The 18,694-nt window shown below is 37.8% G+C and overlaps 2 protein-coding genes across 7 annotated transcripts; both read right to left on the bottom strand.

Annotated features, from left to right (window-relative positions):
• Positions 1-1,159: 1,159 nt before the first annotated feature.
• On the bottom strand, positions 1,160-4,460 carry LOC113074539 (C-C chemokine receptor type 6-like). Its single transcript, XM_026247392.1, has 2 exons — positions 4,083-4,460; positions 1,160-2,843 (listed from the first exon to the last, which is right to left on the bottom strand). The coding sequence occupies exon 2, from the start codon at positions 2,826-2,828 to the stop codon at positions 1,713-1,715; it is 1,116 nt and encodes a 371-aa protein (XP_026103177.1). The 5' UTR covers positions 2,829-2,843; positions 4,083-4,460; the 3' UTR covers positions 1,160-1,712.
• A 114-nt stretch (positions 4,461-4,574) lies between these two features.
• Positions 4,575-18,637, bottom strand: LOC113074540 (FGFR1 oncogene partner-like). 6 transcript variants are annotated; one of them, XM_026247393.1, is made up of 15 exons: positions 18,290-18,637; positions 17,878-17,948; positions 17,461-17,516; positions 17,261-17,321; positions 17,098-17,178; positions 15,877-15,939; positions 14,690-14,898; positions 7,151-7,219; positions 6,906-6,980; positions 6,020-6,097; positions 5,802-5,914; positions 5,505-5,579; positions 5,349-5,382; positions 5,179-5,266; positions 4,575-4,728 (listed from the first exon to the last, which is right to left on the bottom strand). In XM_026247393.1, the coding sequence occupies exons 4-15, from the start codon at positions 17,294-17,296 to the stop codon at positions 4,654-4,656; spliced, it is 996 nt and encodes a 331-aa protein (XP_026103178.1). In that variant the 5' UTR covers positions 17,297-17,321; positions 17,461-17,516; positions 17,878-17,948; positions 18,290-18,637; the 3' UTR covers positions 4,575-4,653. The 6 variants fall into 6 exon arrangements, with proteins under 6 accessions (XP_026103178.1, XP_026103179.1, XP_026103180.1 ...); XM_026247394.1 differs by lacking the exon at positions 15,877-15,939; XM_026247395.1 differs by lacking the exon at positions 6,906-6,980.
• Positions 18,638-18,694: the final 57 nt, after the last annotated feature.

An 18,694-nucleotide genomic window follows, 5' to 3' on the forward strand; every position in this document is an offset into this window, starting at 1 on the left:
CTCTCTGTTGTTCAGGTCCGGTGAGTTTGATGGCCAGTCAAGCACATCAACACCATGGTCATTTAACCAACTTTTGGCGCTTTTGGCAGTGTGAGCAGGTGCCAAATCCTGCTGGAAAATTAAATCAGCATCTTCAAAAAGCTGGTCAGCAGAAGGAAGCATGAAGTGCTCCAAAACGTCTTGGTAAATGGGTGCAGTGAAAATTGGTTTTCAAACAACACAATGGACCAACACCAGCAGATGACACTGACTGTACCCCAAATCATCACAGACTGTGGAAACTTAACACTGGACTTCATCAGCTTGGGCTATGAGCATCTTCAGCCTTCCTCCAGTCTCTAGGACCTTGGTTTCCAAATGAAATATAAAACTTGCTCTCATATGAAAAGAGGACTTTGGACCACTGAGCAACAGTCCAGTTCTTCTTCTCCTTAGCCCAGGTAAGACGCCTCTGACGTTGTGTGTGGTTCAGCAAATTCCTTGACACGTGTGTGTGTGGTGGCTCTTGTTGCCTTAACCCCAGCCTCAGTCCAATTCTTGTGAAGTTCAAAATTCTTGAATCGATTTTGCTTCACAATCCTCATAAGGCTGCAGTTCTCTCGGTCGATTGTGCAACTTTTTCTTCCACACTTTTTCCTTCCACTCAACTTTCTGTTAAAATGCTTGGATACAGCACTCTGTGATCAGCCAGCTTCTTTGGCAATGAATGTTTCTGGCGTGTCAATGATTTTTTTTTTTTCTGGACAACTGTCAGATCAGCAGTCTTTCCCATGATTGTGTAGCCTAGTGAGTCAAACTGAGAAACCATTTTGAAGGCTCAGGAAACCTTTGAAGGTGTTTTGAGTTGATTAGCTTATTGGCCATATATGTCACCATAGTCTAATTTGTTGTTGTTGTTTTTTTTTTGTGTTAAATGTCTGTGTGAATTGAATTTATTTAATACACAAGTTTCACAATTTGAATTACTGAAATAAATCAACTTTTCCAAGACATTCTAATTTATTTAGACAATTGTAAACAAAAATGGGTGTGATGAGCAGGACTCCTTAAAAACTGTTACATTTCCATTTGATTTTGTATCGTTACATTGATGGTGACTAGTTGCTGAATAATTGATTAGAAAGGTAAATATTAAGTACTGTGGTGGTGTATGAAGTAAAAAAAAAAAAAAAAGATATATCATATGTTTTGGGGGAAGGAACTAGTTTTTGTAGATAACTGTGAGCAAAAGGGTTTAAGAGCATCTACCTTGGTAAGCCTCAGATAGTTCACTGATTCTCAGCACTGGATCTTATTTAATAATGTCACTCTTCACTATTTGTAATATCTTGCTTAATTTATTTAGTATTTAGATAAAACTTACAAGGTTTATATCTTGGGTACATTAGGCAATGTTAAAGATTCTATGTACAAAAGGTAAATAGTACATATATAAAAAAAAAAAGTTCTGCATTAGTACTACATATAGTGCCTACTGATTGCAAAATCCATTCATAAACAGAAAACTTTTTACACTTTGCTCTTCTAGCACAGTGAAACAAGGAATAACCATTTCCGTCTTTGGTTTGTAATTGACAATTTCTCAAAAAAAAAAAAAAAAAAAAAAGATTAATAATAAGATTAAGTCAGTTAATTCATCATTTACAGAAACCTCACATTTTCCCAGTCAAACTGGGAGACTTTTTTTCTTTCTTTTCCAGTCAGACTTCAAATCACATGGTAAATGAAGTGCCATTTTCATTGTACGAGCCATCCATAGAGCGCCGCATGGAAATGTAAATTTCAGTGGTGGCCCGTGAGGACCGTCTCGCTGACATGTAGTTCTTCCCCAAGCACCAGATGTCCCGTAAGATCTTCTGGAAGTGGTTTCTGAAATTCACCCCGATGAAGGCGTACAGCAGGGGATTGAGACAAGCGTGCAGATACGCCAAGCTTCTCGTTATGATCATGGTCAATCCGATGGACTCCTCGAAGCTGCATTCCTGCTCTTGAAACATGTTGATGGTATAAAACAACAGTGCTATATTATAAGGCATATGGCAGACCACAAACACAAGGACCACAGTAAGGACCACACGCACTGCCTTGTGTCTCTGAAAGTTCTTGGCCCGAAGGAGGGTGACAATGACGCTTGAGTAACAGAATCCCATGATCAGCATCGGCAAGAAGAAACCCAATGCAACCTGAGAGCTGGGCACCACAGTTTTCATCACACGTGCCGTTTCATTTGACTCAAATTTAAAAAAGCAGACATATGGCCCATCTTCACTGTCAGTACCATTCCACATGGAGGTTTCAGATGGGCCGGGATGGTAGCGCTCATAAAACATGAAGGTAGGAAGGGACAAGAGCAGGGCTGACAACCAGACTACTGCACAGACCAGGTGGCTGTAAAGCAGAGTGCTTGAACGCAGCCGGTAAGACCGGCGTGCCTGTACGATGGCAAGGTAGCGATCTCCACTGATGCAAGCCAGGAGCAGCATGCCGCTGTAGAGGTTGACACTGTAGATACCACGCAGAAGCTTGCAAGACAAGTTCCCCATGGACCACCCATACTGCTCGCTGTAGATAATCAAAGGCAGTGCCACCACAAACAGGATGTCAGCGATGGCCACGTTCAGCAGATACACATCAGTCATGGACTTGGTCCGCTTGTAGAGAGCGTATGTCATGATCACGAGAGCATTGCCAATAAAACCAACAAAACAAATGATAGGGTGAACAAATAACTGGAGGAAGTTTTCAAGCATCAATTTGCTCTCCATCGAACATGGCTCCACCAATCCATTATACGCATCTTCTAATTCACTGTAGTAATCATCCTCCATTTTCTCCGCCTGAGACTGCAAGGAAAGAAATAAGAACAGGACAAAACCAAATTTTATGGCAGATCTTAAAGATGCCTAACTGAAATCTAATGTACAATACTAAAATATCAAAAACAAAGAAATGGGAGTGTGAGTCACAGGACAGATTAAATCCAATCATTCACTCCACACTAGGAAAAAGCTCTCAGTGCAAATGTTGCTTTGTAGTTTGACATTTTAACTTTGCAGGAGGAGGAAACCTGCAGAAAATCAGGTCACGTACACAGCATAAGATTCAATGCATACAACACATTAACTGGCCATTTGTCCTGAAGAACACGTTTGTCTAGCAAAGCATTGCATTTTTTCAACTTTTTACTACTTTCCATGCATTCATACATTTTATAGCAAGCATCAAGCTTGAAAAACTAGGCTTTTCATAACATAATGTCACACAGATTCAGGAAAACACATGCAATGGTAAATTACTTACCATTATATTTACCATTATAAAATAATAATAATAATAAAAGCTAAAAAGTGCTTACCATAAATTCAAACAATAATTTATGAAACAAAACTTTATATTTATTCATAAATTATATAAATAATAATATATAACTTTTTATTTCCAGACAAGTTTTTAGTCATTTTCTTTTGTTCATGTCTTTACTAGTTACTGGCATATAGAAGAATTATGCATTTATTCATTGCTATGAAAAAAACTATGCCATTCATCAATCTATGCATTTATCTCTCTCTCTCTCTCTCTCTCTCTCTCTCTCTCTCTCTCTCTCTCTCTCTCTCTCTCTCTCTCTCTCTCTCTCTCTCTCTCTCTCTCTCTCTCTCTCTCTCTCTCTCTCTCTCTCTCTCTCTATATATATATATATATATATATAATTATATAGTAGTCAACATTTGAAGTGGATGAAAAAATGTATACAAAGTTGTCAAGACAAGAACGGATTTTGGTTTTAGGACAACTTTGATTAAAGGTTTTGATCCACTTCTAATGTTGACTATGGTATCTTAGTTTTGAGCAAAACAATTTTCTCTTAAGTGTACCAATATCAGTTTGCAAGAGTCTCACTTAAACACAGAACCTGCACACTAAAATCTTCCCATTTAAATATATACACACACAAAGACTAACATAAATAATTTGTCTGCAAACTGGGTAATTAAATACATACATATTAACACAAACCGACACTGACTTAAATTTCCACTTAAAAATGTATCATGTGACTGAAGTGGGAAAAAGAAGCGACTTACCAGTATCAGCACAAACAAATCTAATGGAAAGCAGTGAGAGGTTTCTGTTCCTTCTTGTTTTTAATGAGGAAAGACAACCTCTGGGTAGGGCAGAGCTGTGTAATAAGAATGACAATTATCTGACCTGAACAGAAGGCGGCACTTCACTGAGAGCTGTACAGGAACATGTAGGTGTTAGTGCGAGACCATCAAAGCTGCCCGACAAACGCACACAGTACAGAAAGGATTATGGCTTCATGTAAAAGGTTGAAGTTGCACCTCAAACAGAAATACCCAAGCGAGCAATTTGTGTATGGTTTAAATAGTCCTAAAGATTCATTTCACTTTGATGCCTTCTACAATTTCACTGACATTAAAACAAACAACTTTGTTACCCAACTCAATGACTGTGTTATTTTAAACCAAGAACTCACAATTTGCTATCCTTTCATTTCTGTCCGTGCGTAAAAATAAATAAAAAAAAAGGCAAAGAAAAACAGGAGGAGTCAACAGTCAGGCTGTAATTAATTATTTATTGTCAACTAAATCCATAAATACATAAAGTATAAAATAAAGAACCAACAAATAGGTTTCAAGCAACGTCTTCAATGTAGTCTGCACCCAAACTTATCTGTGAAACGCTCACATCCTGAGTGGTTTTATCAAGCTAGAAAAAAAGACAGCAAGAGAAACGATGAGATCAGAGTCAATAAAATCCCAAATTTCAGCCAAGGTTAAACAAAATCTTATTATTTATTTCTTTATTTTTATACAATGAGTACTTATGTCACTTGCTCTCACTGGGCCTCTTTAAGCACCTATATTTACAATTGAAAAACATGCCACTCTCATTTCTTGCCTTCTACACAATAAAGTCTTATCCATGAGGCTACTCTTATTGACATTTATCCCTCTTCACATAGATTTATGAAAAGCAGGGCTAGAATTAAGTGACATTAAGAATAACTACATCAATATTATATTTATACAATATTATAAATGTCAATCATTTCTTTACAGCTTTATTATATTGGAAAATGATCAAGAAATAAAGTCATTTAAATTTCTTCTGAAACAAGCAATGGCAACACAAGTAATGGCACTTTTTAAAGAATACCTTATGGCTGATGTCAGGCCCCTCTATCGACACCACCTCAATCTCCTCATCGATGCTCACTTCACTCTTAGAGTTTTCAGAGAGATGACTGAAGAGAAAAAGAGAGAGGTGACAACACTTCATCAGGATTCAGACGGAGCAAAATAACATCTGATGGAAACATTCTTTACCTGTTGAAGTCATCGTCATAGTCAAGATCATCATCTGGAAAGCATTTAAAAACAAAAACAAAAAAAGAGAGAGAAATAAGGATTGTGATAGTGAGTAGAGTTGTATGATTTAATGGTTCAAGTCAAAAATGTAATGTATTACTGAGGAGTTCCTACCCAGCAAAGGAGATGCAGTTTTCTCATTTGGAACGGGAAACTCTTTTACAACCTTATCTTTAGAACTAGACGTACCTAAGATAACAATTATGGAGAAATAAAATATTAGTGTCAAATTCATATAAATGTTTAAGCACATGATGGGTTGATTCAATTTCATTCCAGAAAGTCGCAATCCCACTCTAATGATTCATAATGTTTTTAGAAACCTTAGGTGGGTTAAATTAGGTGTAAAGATTATGCATAATCTCTGGATCAATCCAGAATCATCTGAGAAAGTCGCAAATGGCTTGCTACCGTTTTTATCAGATGAATGGTCTTTCTGACTGCTCTCAAACGATCCTCCCGCACTCTTCAGCTGCGCGTCTGCCATGAATGCTTTTCCTAAACTGCTGCCCAAACCTTCTCCCCTGGAAAACAGACAGGATGAGACTCTGTGTGAGCTGACAGCCATATGAGGAGTGGAGGAAGAGGGAAGTTATGTCAGGAGACAGACGGGAAATGGCCCAGCTCACCTGGGTTTAGGCCTGTTATCACAGTCAGAGAGCATGTCCTCTCCATCTCCCTCTTTATCACTGCCTATAGCAGACAGACTGAGGCCAGACAGAGCAAGAGTATGTTCATCCACACATACATATAACACCAAGAAGAACCAGGTCAGGGCCATTGAGAGGGAAAGAGAGAGAAATACACAGAAAACATGCAGAGCAAATGCAGAGAAGAAAAGAAAGGAGAAGTATAAAGGCAAAACAATTGTGGTCGTCGCTACTGCACTACTCTTGTACTTTTGGTATCAGTTGTTGGATTTCCTGTTTTACAGTATATTTTATGTGGATGGTGAGAGAAAAACTGCTATATTTTGTGTTTGGACCAAATACAGAATGTGTGTAGTGTGTGTGTGCGTGTGTGTGTGCGTGTGAACTGAATGCATGTGTGTGTGTACTGAATGTAATGATATTTTTATGACTCTTAATTTTTTGTTGATCATTTTATAATAGTTCCTATAATCCCTTGAATCAACAGCTAAAAAAAAGAAATTTTGAAAAATAATGCAAACAATAAAAATAATGATAAAATGAAATATTTCATAACATTTTATAGACACGTAAAAATAATGAATAAATATTGTCTGTGCGAACAATGTCAAGCCCTAGCTGCAATCAACACTTGTAACAAAAGTGATGAAATTATATATGAAAAATGACTGTTCATAAGACTGTTACTCTGATTTAATACTGTATTGTGTGTGAATGCAAAGGTAGTTAAGTGGATTGACCACAGCATTCTGCTTCTGTATGAACATGAACGGCCTCAATGGGAGTACATAGCCTGATTTTGCACCCATGGGTTAAGATGGATGCAGTAGGCTTGAATGGCTTGAATCACTCCATGCACACTCACTCATTGAGGCTAGTGCCCCTCCTCATTTGGGATAAGGATCGCCCTGAAAGGCTCCCTTCCCTCTGCCAGTGCTGACTTCTCACGAGGGGGAAAACACATACAGAGCACAGACAGTTACAGAAAGAGGGAGGGAGAAAAGCAAAAGAGGGACAAGGTGCAACATACAACAAAGCTCCAAAGTCGACCTTTACTGTGTCAAAACCATAGCAAAATGCGAATACACTCAGAAAACAGGAAGTACTTACTCTTTCTGACTATAGCTTTTTTCAGAATGCCTCTGCCCTGAATAAGGCTTATCTGCTGAAGATAAACCACTGTTTCATGTGCAGCATTAAGAGAAAACAGTGAAAAGGAGAAGATACAGGTCAGGAAAATAAAAGCACTTCTCTGTATTTTTTCTTAGAGCAGTTATTTAAGGCCTATATTTATAACTATGACTTCAGGGTGGATGCCTGTCATATTTAAACAGTAAAAAATGAACTACTGTTATGTGCTTCAAAAGCATGAAGAACCCAGATCTATGCTTCTGAAATTACAATCAAAGGTGCCAGCGGTTTAGATGATTTCATTTTTATTTGCTCTTTTAGTCTCAGTAGAACAAGTTGGAACTGAAACAGTAATTTTTCAAAGCTCTCAGTAGAACGAAAGTCCCACAATGAAAGTCAAACCAGGACTGTGATAAATGTGCTTAAATGTCTTTTTTTTCCCACTTATATGCATTAACAAATTGGTTTTCTTTATCCTTTTGCTAAACTGATTTTCTTTCAGCTTTTTAAAACAAAAACACATGCCATTAAACAGGTCAAACTTGGGAATATTTGTATTGATGTAAATGTTTGTAGAACTTTAACGTTACATTTAACTAACATTTTAAACATGATTTAAATAAACACTGTCAGTGTTATTTGTTATTTAGGTAGTGATGAAAAACACTTCTCTTTTGAAATTAAACAATTTTATTTATTTTAAGTTTTCCTATTCATTTTCATTTCTTCATCCTATTTTTAAGTGACATGCCTAGAACCCAATACCAACAGTTTGTCAGTTGTGTCAAAAAAAAAAAAAAAAAGACTTTTTGAAAACTACTTTTTCAATGTTAACCCTAAAAGGGGCACTACTACAAAGAGACATATGGCAATTAATTTATTGCTAAGTATTTCTAATCTTATTGGGACTCAAATAATACAGTTTCATGATTTCATGATGTTTGTATCCCCCAGGATTTAACACTTCAGACGTGCAGCGGAGCTGTCGCGGCAGAACAGCAAAGCCATTGCAGGTGCCGCGGTAGAAGAGGTGCATGCCGTCAGACATGGAGCACGCCTATATCGCCATCCACCCGGCAGTATGATCACATGCAGATTCTGTGGTAGAGACCATGAAAAGAACAAAGAGAAATGCCCAGCTTTTGGTAAGAAACGTAAAAAGTGTGGAAAGCCAAATCACTTTGCAGTTAAATGTAGAGCCCAGATGAGACAAGGAAACCATAAATCAGTAAACAAAGTGACTGAACAGGACAGTGATGAGTATGAGGACATCCTCACTGTGGGTGTAGCAAATCCAGAGACTGTAAAGAAAAAAAGAGGAAGAAAATGAAAAGAAAACACAGCTGTACGCAGGGATGCTTTTGGGAAAGGACCTTGTGAAATTTCAGATTGACTGTGGAGCAAGCTGCAATGTTTTTCCTATCAGTCTGCTGAGCCCAGATATAAAACTGGAGGATACAAAGACTGTACTAATAATGTACAACCAAAGCAAAGTGAGACCACTAGGAAAGTGCAAACTGAAAGTAAGAAACCCAAGAAACCACAAACTGTACAGGCTGGAATTCCAGGTGGTGGATAACAACTGTACTGTCCCCCTAATAGAGAAGAGGGCAAGTGAAACTATGAAGCTCATCAAAGTACATTATGAGAACATTCTTGCAATAGACAGTATAGTCACCACAGAAAAGCCTGCGACCAGCCAGTGGTCACTAGAGCAGATAAAGACTGAATATGCTGATGTATTCAGGGGTGATGGCTGCCTGGAGGGTGAGTACAAAATAGAGATTGACAACACTGTTAAACCTGTACAGCTCCCAAAAAGAAGGGTTCCAGTAGCCATGATGAAACCTTTGAAGGAAGAGCTGCAAGATCTGCAGAGGAGAGGAGTCATTGTGCCAGTAGAGAGGAGCACGAATTGGATCAGTAGTATGGTGGTCGTACAGAAGTCCAGCGGCAGTCTCAGAGTATGTATAGATCCAAGGCCTTTAAACAGAGCTTTAAAGCGCAGTCATTTCCCACTACCTACTATTGATGACATACTCCCTGAACTGTCAAAAGCCAAAGTGTTTACTGTGTGCGATGTTAAAAGTGGATTCTGGCACGTCAAGCTGGAGGAAGACTCCAGCTATCTCACCACATTTTCTTCCCCGTTCGGCAGGTATCGGTGGCTGCGCATGCCCATGGGCATAAGTCCGGCCCGTGAAATCTTTCAGAGGAAGCTCACAGTCACATTAGAGGGCCTGCCAGGAGTATACATCATTGCTGATGATGTGCTCATTACAGGACAAGGAGAGACACAAGAATCAGCTGAGAGAGACCATGATGAAAAACTGAAAGCATTTCTAGCACGATGCAGAGAGAAAGGTATCAAGCTAAATGCTGATAAGTTCAAATTGAGACAAAGAGAAGTCTCTTACATCGGACACCCCCTGACATCTGATGGATTGAAAATAGACCCAGTCAAAGTTCGAGCAATAACACACATGCAGAAACCAGCAGATGTAAAAGCAGTTCAGAGACTACTAGGGATGGTAAATTACCTCTCAAAGTTTTGTGCACATCTTTCAGACCAGTGTGAGGCTCTGAGACAGTTGACACACAAAAACTGTGAATGGAGATGGACTGCACAGCACAAAGAGGAATTCTGTAAAATAAAAGAAACAATTGCAAATTCTCCAGTGTTAAGGTATTATAACCCTGATGAAGAACTTACCATCCAATGTGATGCCTCAGAGGGAGGCCTTGGTGCTGCACTCATGCAAGGAGGTAAGCCAGTAGCATTCACAAGCAGAGCCCTAACACAGACGAACGGGGCTACGCACAGATAAAGAAAGAGTTACTAGCTCTACTGTTCGGGATGGAAAAGTTTCACCATTATACATACGGATGGAAAGTAGCAGCACAAAGTGATCACAAACCCTTGGAAAACACCTAAAAGACTCCAACGGATGATGCTGAGACTTCAAAAATATGATTGTGGAGGTTGTGTATGTTCCAGGGCCAGAGATGTGGCTAGCAGACACGCTAAGTAGAGCATATCTGCCCCGAGAGCACACCCATGGGAGATGTTGAAGCAGAGTTAGAGACAATAAACATGCCACAACATGTACCGATCTCAGCAGACAGATTTGAGTCTATCCGTTCTGCAACAAAAAAGGACAAAACTTTGCAAACACTGATTAAAACTATACTACAAGGTTGGCCAAAGAACAAGGCTGACACACCACAAGAAATAGGTCATTATTACCTGTTTCAAGAGGAGTTGAGCTACCAGGATGGCATTGTTTTCAGAGGAGAACGAGCTGTTATCCCTAAGCAGCTTTGGAGGGAAATAACACAATGTATACACTCTTCGCATTTAGGTGTGGATGGATGCCTGAGGAGGGCCAGAGAGTGTGTGTACTGGCAAGGAATGAATGAGCAGATCAAATCACATGTACAGCAGTGTGACACCTGCCACGCAGTGGACTTTAACCAGCAAAAGGAGACACTGCGTCCACATGAAATGCCGGACAGACCTTGGGCCAAGGTAGGCACTGACCTGTTTACTTTTGACAACAAGGACTAATTACAGTAGACTATTATTCCAATTTTTGGGAAATTGATTACCTGACAGACACCAAATCGACTATTGTTATAAGAAAGCTGAAAGGTCACTTTGCCCGCCAGGGTATTCCAGACATCGTCATCTCTGACAATGGCCCACAGTTTTCATCACAGGAGTTTCAGAAGTTCAGTGACCATTGGGCATTTCTTCACAAAACTTCATCACCTGGCTATCCTCAGAGTAATGGCAAGGCAGAATCAGCAGTCAAAACTGCCAAGAGATTGATGCGTAAAGCACAAATGTCAAGACTGGATCCATATCTAGCAATCCTAGATCATAGAAACACACCAACACACGGATTGTCAACCAGCCCAGCACAGAGATTACTGAGCCGTCACACAAAGACGATTCTACCCACGAAAACCAGCCTCCTACAACCAAAGATTCAGAATTCTTTGAAAGAATTGATAACAAATCAACAACGGCAACAAACATACTACGACAGATCAGCTAAAGACTTAGACACACTAAAACGAGGTGACCCTGTCAGAATACAACCATTTGAGCCTCATAAGATCTGGAGAAAGGGGACGGTGGTGGAGCCCATTGACTCAATGTCCAATTGGAGTCTGGAGGCGTTATAAGGAGGAACAGTAGACATCTACGAAGGGACCAGGGAATGACCCTCAGAGTATCCAACCAAACAGAGACTGTTGTGGCTGACAATACAGAACATGCAGGAACTGCAGATTCTCAATCACAAACATCCAACAATGTGGAAAATCAGATGCAGAACACCGAAAAGACAGACATCCCAGCATCTAATGTCACGAAAGCAGGGCGATTGATAAAGAAACCGCAATACTTAAAAGACTTTGGGCCCTATCTTGCACCCAGCGCAATTGACTTTGTACACCGACGCATGTGTCATTCCTATTTTGCACCTGCGCAAAGCGCGCTTTTCCCTCCACAGAAGCACGTCGCTAAACTAGTGAATGAACTTGCGCTCCCTGGGCGGTTCAGCGCAAAAAAGGAGGCGTGTTCCGGCGCAAACAATCCCTGGTGCTATTTTGCTGTTCCGTTAAACAATTGCGCCACTGACCAGAAAAAACCTAGTCTAAAGTCAGTGGCGCGTTGCGCGTTGTTCATTATGCTATTTTAAGGGCACATTCTTGACCATAATGTATAGCGTGCACAACGCGCATACACTTTGCTCATGTAATCTACACAGATGCAACAGTTATTTTTGCAAATCATAAATTGTTGCACTAAAAAAATATTAACACATGAGATGACGGAAATCATTGTGAAATCTTGCTTACAAATTATTCAGGCTAATTGTAGTAATTAAGGATCAGACCTGTTTGCCCGATAGTGGCAAGACATATATATAAGGACATCTGACAAATTTGTTTGTCCGTCAAGAACCAGGAAAAAAAAAAATCGATGAAACAATTGTGGCTATTTCCTCCCACGCCTGTTTAACCGACGCTATTTTGGGTGGGTTTCTCCCATCCCCATACAACACAACTTCTCTGTCTTTCACTGCTCTTACAAGAACATCAGTCTCCTCGGCTGTGAATCGCTCCTGGCGTGCGCCTGGTAAATACGCCATAATAATAGCAATCCATAATGGAACTTGCGCACCTGCTTTTAAAGGGAATGTTGGATGACGCTCTGATTGGTTTATTTCACGTTACGCCCAAACCACACCTATGAATAATGAAGCTACTTCAGACCCACCCATTTAAGATTTGCGCCGGGCGCAAGAGCCATTTATCCCGCCGGGAAAATAGCAACAGCGCCGAGACCCGCCCACAAACTTACTTGCGCTTCGCGCTTTGACACTTGCGTTTCAGATCGTTAAAATAGGGCCCTTTATCACAAAAAAAAAAAAAAAAAAAAAAAAATGTGAAACTGTCCTAAGGAAATGTGATATTAATATACAGAAGTTATAAGGAAATGTATCTTATGTTCATATCAGAAATCAAGAGCTGTTTAGAATGCTAGTTACATGCAGCAAGTTTAAAAAAAAAAAAAAAAAAAAAAAAGAGAAAGGATGTGACAATAGGAACAATTGTTGTATGTTTGTTGTAGTGGGGAACCAGAAGAGGGAAGCACGCTATGGGTAAACGCATGTGTAAATGAGTGTTGAGAAAAGTCAAGTTAGTTGCCGAAGTCTGTCTTTATTGAATAGAGATGACACTTAAAACAACCTATATGTAAAAAAAAATACTAATTATTATTACTTTTATTAAAAAAAATCATAAAATTCTAACCTTTCAGTGGATAATGAGAATTTTAAATGGCCAATGTGTATTAGAGAAAAACATTTATTTCATAAAAATATTACCCTCATTTTAAATTCTTATTATCCAATGAAAGGTTCGATTTTTGTGATTTTTTAAAATAAAAGATCAAAAGGATTAACAATGCAGATTAATTTTCACAGCATTCTTTGATCATATTTACCAAGGGTGTCCATATTTTGGGGCATGACTGTATGCGGAGTTTCAGTTCATTTTTGTGACAAGCTTCATTGGTTTACAGAAAGGAAGTTTAAATGGCAGAAAGCGACATCCTATTTGTTTTCTTTCTATTAAAAAACCACAATGTTTTGTTTTCATTCTTAGTGTACATAAATAAAAGCAGACCTTTATACAGTGATGCATTATTAATAAGACAATAAGTGTTTAATGTTGATTCTGCTGGTTTAAGGAAACAGCAGAATTGATTCTACCGGCATGCGCGCATACACACGTTTGTTTTTTGTGGGGTCATCGGTGTAATGGTTTTTATACTGTACAAACTGTATATTCTATGGCCCTACACCAACCCTACACCTAACCCTAACCGGAAACTTTGTGGAAATTTTTACTTTTCAAAAAAAAACAAATTTTGTTTGATTTATAAGCGTATTGAAAAATGGGGACATGGGTCATGTTCTCATAAGTAACCCTCTCCTTTTAATACCTGTGTCATACCCATGTCATTATACAGAGTTATGTCCTGATATGTCATAAAAACAAGAGCACACACACATCAGTTCCAGCATTGCTAACTTGACAGCACAGTTGGTTCATTATCAAAATAAAATACAGTTAACCAAACATCAGTGGGCGGCTTCTCTCACCGACGGAACTGAAACACAACGCCTATAATTTACATAAGAAATAATAGTTTAGCATTCAGATACGTTACATCGCAAATATGGAAATATTATCGAATATTTGGATTTGTGCACAAAGCTCCATTTCACAAACAGTTGAGTACACAAGTTTTTAAACATAGTCTTTCACGGTCAGCACATGGTTTATGTCGAGTGTGGGATTTGTTTTCAAGTGCACTACTGGTGGCATTCGCTGTTCTTCTGCTGGGAGTTGGTTATCAAACAGCGTTGAATTCCTGTGGGCAACCCCTTCTGATCTGGAGGAGAATTGCCTGTATTCGTCATAAGGTCTCATGCCCTGAACCGAGATGCCCCTACCATGATGATTCGGTACCAATACATGCATCATTCCACCCCAATATATATTGTATCTTGATTTATACCCATAAAAGGGTGACATATCCCTTGAGATACAAACATTTAGAGACAGATTACAAAGAATGTAAGCATTTAATTCATTCAATTTCAATGTTAACCAAATGCTGAACAACAGCTTTGTAAATGGGTAAGTCCCCTCCAACATGTGCAAATATGTGACCTAGATCAACTATTATCGGAGGTTGAGTAGATTTCCCACTATAGGCTGCCGTTCAATTTTAAATGCCGCCCGTGAGCTAAACAAAGAATGTATGAACAAAATCAATATATCTAAATATTAATGACAAACATCCTTTCACCCTGTCCCTGCCTCTCCCCACAGCCTCTCAACTGTATGTACAGGATATAACGTTGTCCCTTTTAAGGTTAACGTTCCACAAGAGAAACCATATTTGATGATTTCTCAGAGTAAAGCTATTCTTACCAGCCATAGGTCTTCTGAGGTTGAGGAAGAGGATCATCAAAGAACGAGTCTCCTTCATCCTCATCCTCCAGGCCAAACTCCAGTGCTCTCCTCAGTGAGGTGGGGAGGTTTTTCCCATCACCTAATCCCTCATCTGTGCCTTCAGACACTTGAACAGATCCTCTGTTCTTCTGAGATCCCAGCGGTTCACCAGGTCTTCTGTCTCCAGCCTTTTGGAACGTCACAATATTATTAAAATACTCTGCTACAAGCGACATATTTCATCTGATGCAATCAGCATGATCAATAACCATCATCTGTTTATGTAAAGTTACTGCTTGTACGATTCAGCTTGGACCAACAGCTGCCCATTTTAGATGAACTGTTATGTGTATGAAAGTGAGGCGCCATTATGAACGTACTACAAATCAAAGAAAAATAAGTTCCCTTTTGCCAAAGTGGTTTTAAAACATGTCATTCTCAAGTAAAATTGATCCCGGAATTAGTATGAGTAAATGGTTAAAAGATTAAAAGCAAAGATCATCTGACATAAGTTACAAGAACAGTAGGTTGTTAAAAAGCCCATTTTGAAACTGGCCCACGTTAAGAAGAATGCTGCGTCATTCAACCCACTCACAAATCGATCGATTACTTACAGGACAATTTTCAAAAGAAAGGTTTTACTTGAGATGAAATGGTTTCAGAAGTAGTATACATATGCAAAAAAAAAAGAGGTTAGACATTACATGCTGAATCTAGTTAATAAAAAGGTGTTAGTAAGTCTTAATACATTTATTTTCACAAAAGTACTATTAGGTGATTAGCAGAAGCATGGTCAGTATCTTTGCTCTAAATCTTTTTGAAAACACTGATCTCATCTGTATTGTGTGTTAGCTTAAATCTGCTCTGCGATAGAGAGTTTACTATATCAAGTGCTAAGATGGTTCCAGTTCAACCATGGGCTACGTTTAGCACCGTTACACATTCAAGAGCTTTCTGGATCTCCATCTTGTATACAAAGCAGTCATTTTGTCTTGGAAACATGAACTCACACTTGCATGCGTGATAACAATAATGGGAAGGAGCAGAAACCTAATAACAGCCAAATGTGTATAGATACATTTACAAATAATTTACGAGACAAACGAAGCCACATGGTTGAGCCGATCAAAAGCTCCAGTATTAGAGCCGACGCACATGTGCTTTACCTTTAGGTCAGGCTTTTCTTTCTGCGCTGAACTGTGCTTAACAAATCCTTTATACCTGGGTATCTGAGCACCAGAATACAGCCATCAGCTTACCTTTTACAACAATGACATGCTATCCTCACTAAATCATACATCGATATGGATGGAGTGAACAAAATGAAAACAAATGCAAAACAATGAAGGGAGAAACTGTTATAGTAAAATACAAACACACAAAAACAACTATTGCATACTGACTAATGGAGTAATGTCTATTCAAAGAACTTTCATAAAGATTTGGACAGTTTTAATCAAAATTATTGTCTGTTTGAACTTCCCAATGGTATATTATGTAGAAAACATCTATAATGGATAAAAGTCATTTAATGTCATTTTGAGAAACATAGGAAGATGGAATTACATTCAGCATTAATTATTTGTTTTGTTTATTGAGCACCATAATAAATAAATTTTAATAAAAAAAATAAATAAAAAAATAAAAATTATATATAACAATTTTAAATGGTGTTAAAATATTTGAAATTCCCAATGGTATGGGGAATAAATATAGTGAATCTCAAATAATTCCTAAATATATTTCTTATAAACGAATGATGATCTTTTCTTATAAATGTTATGAAGGCATGGGTAAGCACATAACATAAGCAGCTAAATTTAAAACAATCATTTTGTTGTGGGTCAAAGGAACCTACTGCCTATACTTTGGTAAAACCCCTTCCCCCTTTGTGAGTCAAACAACAATGACTTCATGAAATTACTACTGTGTATCATCCAACATCTAAGAGATAACCCACGATATGCATAAGATATGCAGATAAATCCAACGCAGGAGACACAGCTACCCAAAACTACACACATCTTCTATTCATAAAAACTAATGATGATCTGGGGTTCAATTTAAGGAGATGGGATGAAATGAAATTAGAATGGATGAAAATTGTGCATACTATAAAACAAATTTTTAATAACATATTGCAGGTTTTGCATATAAACAGGCCAACAAAAGCCAGCTGTGGCTTTGTGGTTTATTATTATTTTTTAACATATACAGCTGAAATATAGAATACTAGACATGATAAAAAATAACTCATATCTGATGTCCATAAAACAATCAGAGATTATAATCTTGACAGAAGGTGAGAGGAAAGTGTGTGTGTGTGTCAGAGAAAGATAACCGGAGAAAGAGAAACAAAAACAAAGAAAGACAGGAAGTCAGTTTACCTTGCTGGTGGAAGAAGAAATGATTTTATCTTCAGAGGTGTTACTTGAGGTATAAAGTGCATAGCTACTCTCACTGGAAACCTGTAAACATATTACAGGCCTCAATACTGAAATCACAAAAAGGATTGCTGAAAGAAATCAGAACATGTTCAAGGCTGCTCACCACACTCCGACACTGAATGAAAAAGCATTTGTACATTCCCAAGAAGTCCTGGAGTCTACAGCTAAGTAAAGTTAAGAAAGAAAACAAAATTTTATTAGCAACTACTGCAGTTTACCAGACATATAAAATTTGCATCCCTAAAAATGATTGAAAAGTAAAAAAAAAAAAAAAAAAAAAAAATCACAGAGACTAACTCTTACTTGTGTTCTTGCCTTTGGCTCTAAATTCCTCAGTGACGTAACTGTCCAGCATGTTTCTTTTTTATTTGCAGATAAAAAAAACACACATATTATTGAAATAATATGACCATTCATAGTAACTGCAACCACAATGGCTAAAGCTACAGTGCATGAAATACATCAACTGAAACTGATCTTTAATAATGATCTTTTGTTAAGAGACCTTTATTTAGGTTTGCGTGTAGAAATACACACGTTCCTTACACAAGTTATGAGAAAGAACATGACCACAGCAGCATGAACCTCAACCAGAGAAGATTATAGAAGAGCAAACCAACAGTGTGGGGAGATGTACATACTTTCAGTCATTACATAAATGAGGGTTTCAAAACCAGTACATTTCCTAGAGTTCGTGGCATTCAAAGTGCTGAAACAAACCTGCTGAACTGGGGAAAAAGATCAGTGAAAATTCCAATAACAGCTTCTCTGTTGATCTCACCACTTCTGTTCTGTGAAGTCAAATCAAAAGATATAAATTACTAATAAAGGTTTATATATATATATATATATATATTATATATATATATATATATATATATATATATATATATATATATAAACTAATCATTTGGTTATTCATTACTAATGTATTATTACATAATAATTCTAAAGATTTATGACCAAAAGAATAATACAGTGAATAAGAAGATATCTAATGAATATTAATTTCAAAATAGCAGTACTTTCATATTTACAATTATATATTGTATGGCATATTGCATTAATTATTATTTAATCAATAATAAAAAAGAAACAATTTTTTTTTTTTAAATGTCGAATAAAATGTTACCTTGTCATGGCTGTCAAATCTTTTGCGGGCATCAGCAATTTGACGGGGCAACAATTCCTAAAAACCATTTACAAACATCACTACAATTATTGCAGATTACACTCGGGATAAAATCATTGTAGCAGCCCTTTATTATTGAAAATTCCCTGATTCGTGTAATATTTTACATATTTTTTTATTTATACAAATTTGTCATATACACCACATGTTTGAGACATCTGTGTTCAGCTTGTGCACTTACAAACTAGACAGGATATCACATTGTACAACTATGAAACTTTAGCATTTGAAGTCTCATCTGACAAGACAGCAGTCAAGGGCTTGATTAAACCAATAAAACGTAATGTGCCCACAAACAAGACAAAATATCTAGAAGTAGGACAAGCTTGTTTTGCACAGGTATCT

The sequence above is a fragment of the Carassius auratus genome, unplaced genomic scaffold (genome assembly GCF_003368295.1).
Source record: "Carassius auratus strain Wakin unplaced genomic scaffold, ASM336829v1 scaf_tig00015035, whole genome shotgun sequence".
In the NCBI taxonomy this organism is placed as follows: Eukaryota; Metazoa; Chordata; class Actinopteri; order Cypriniformes; family Cyprinidae; genus Carassius; species Carassius auratus.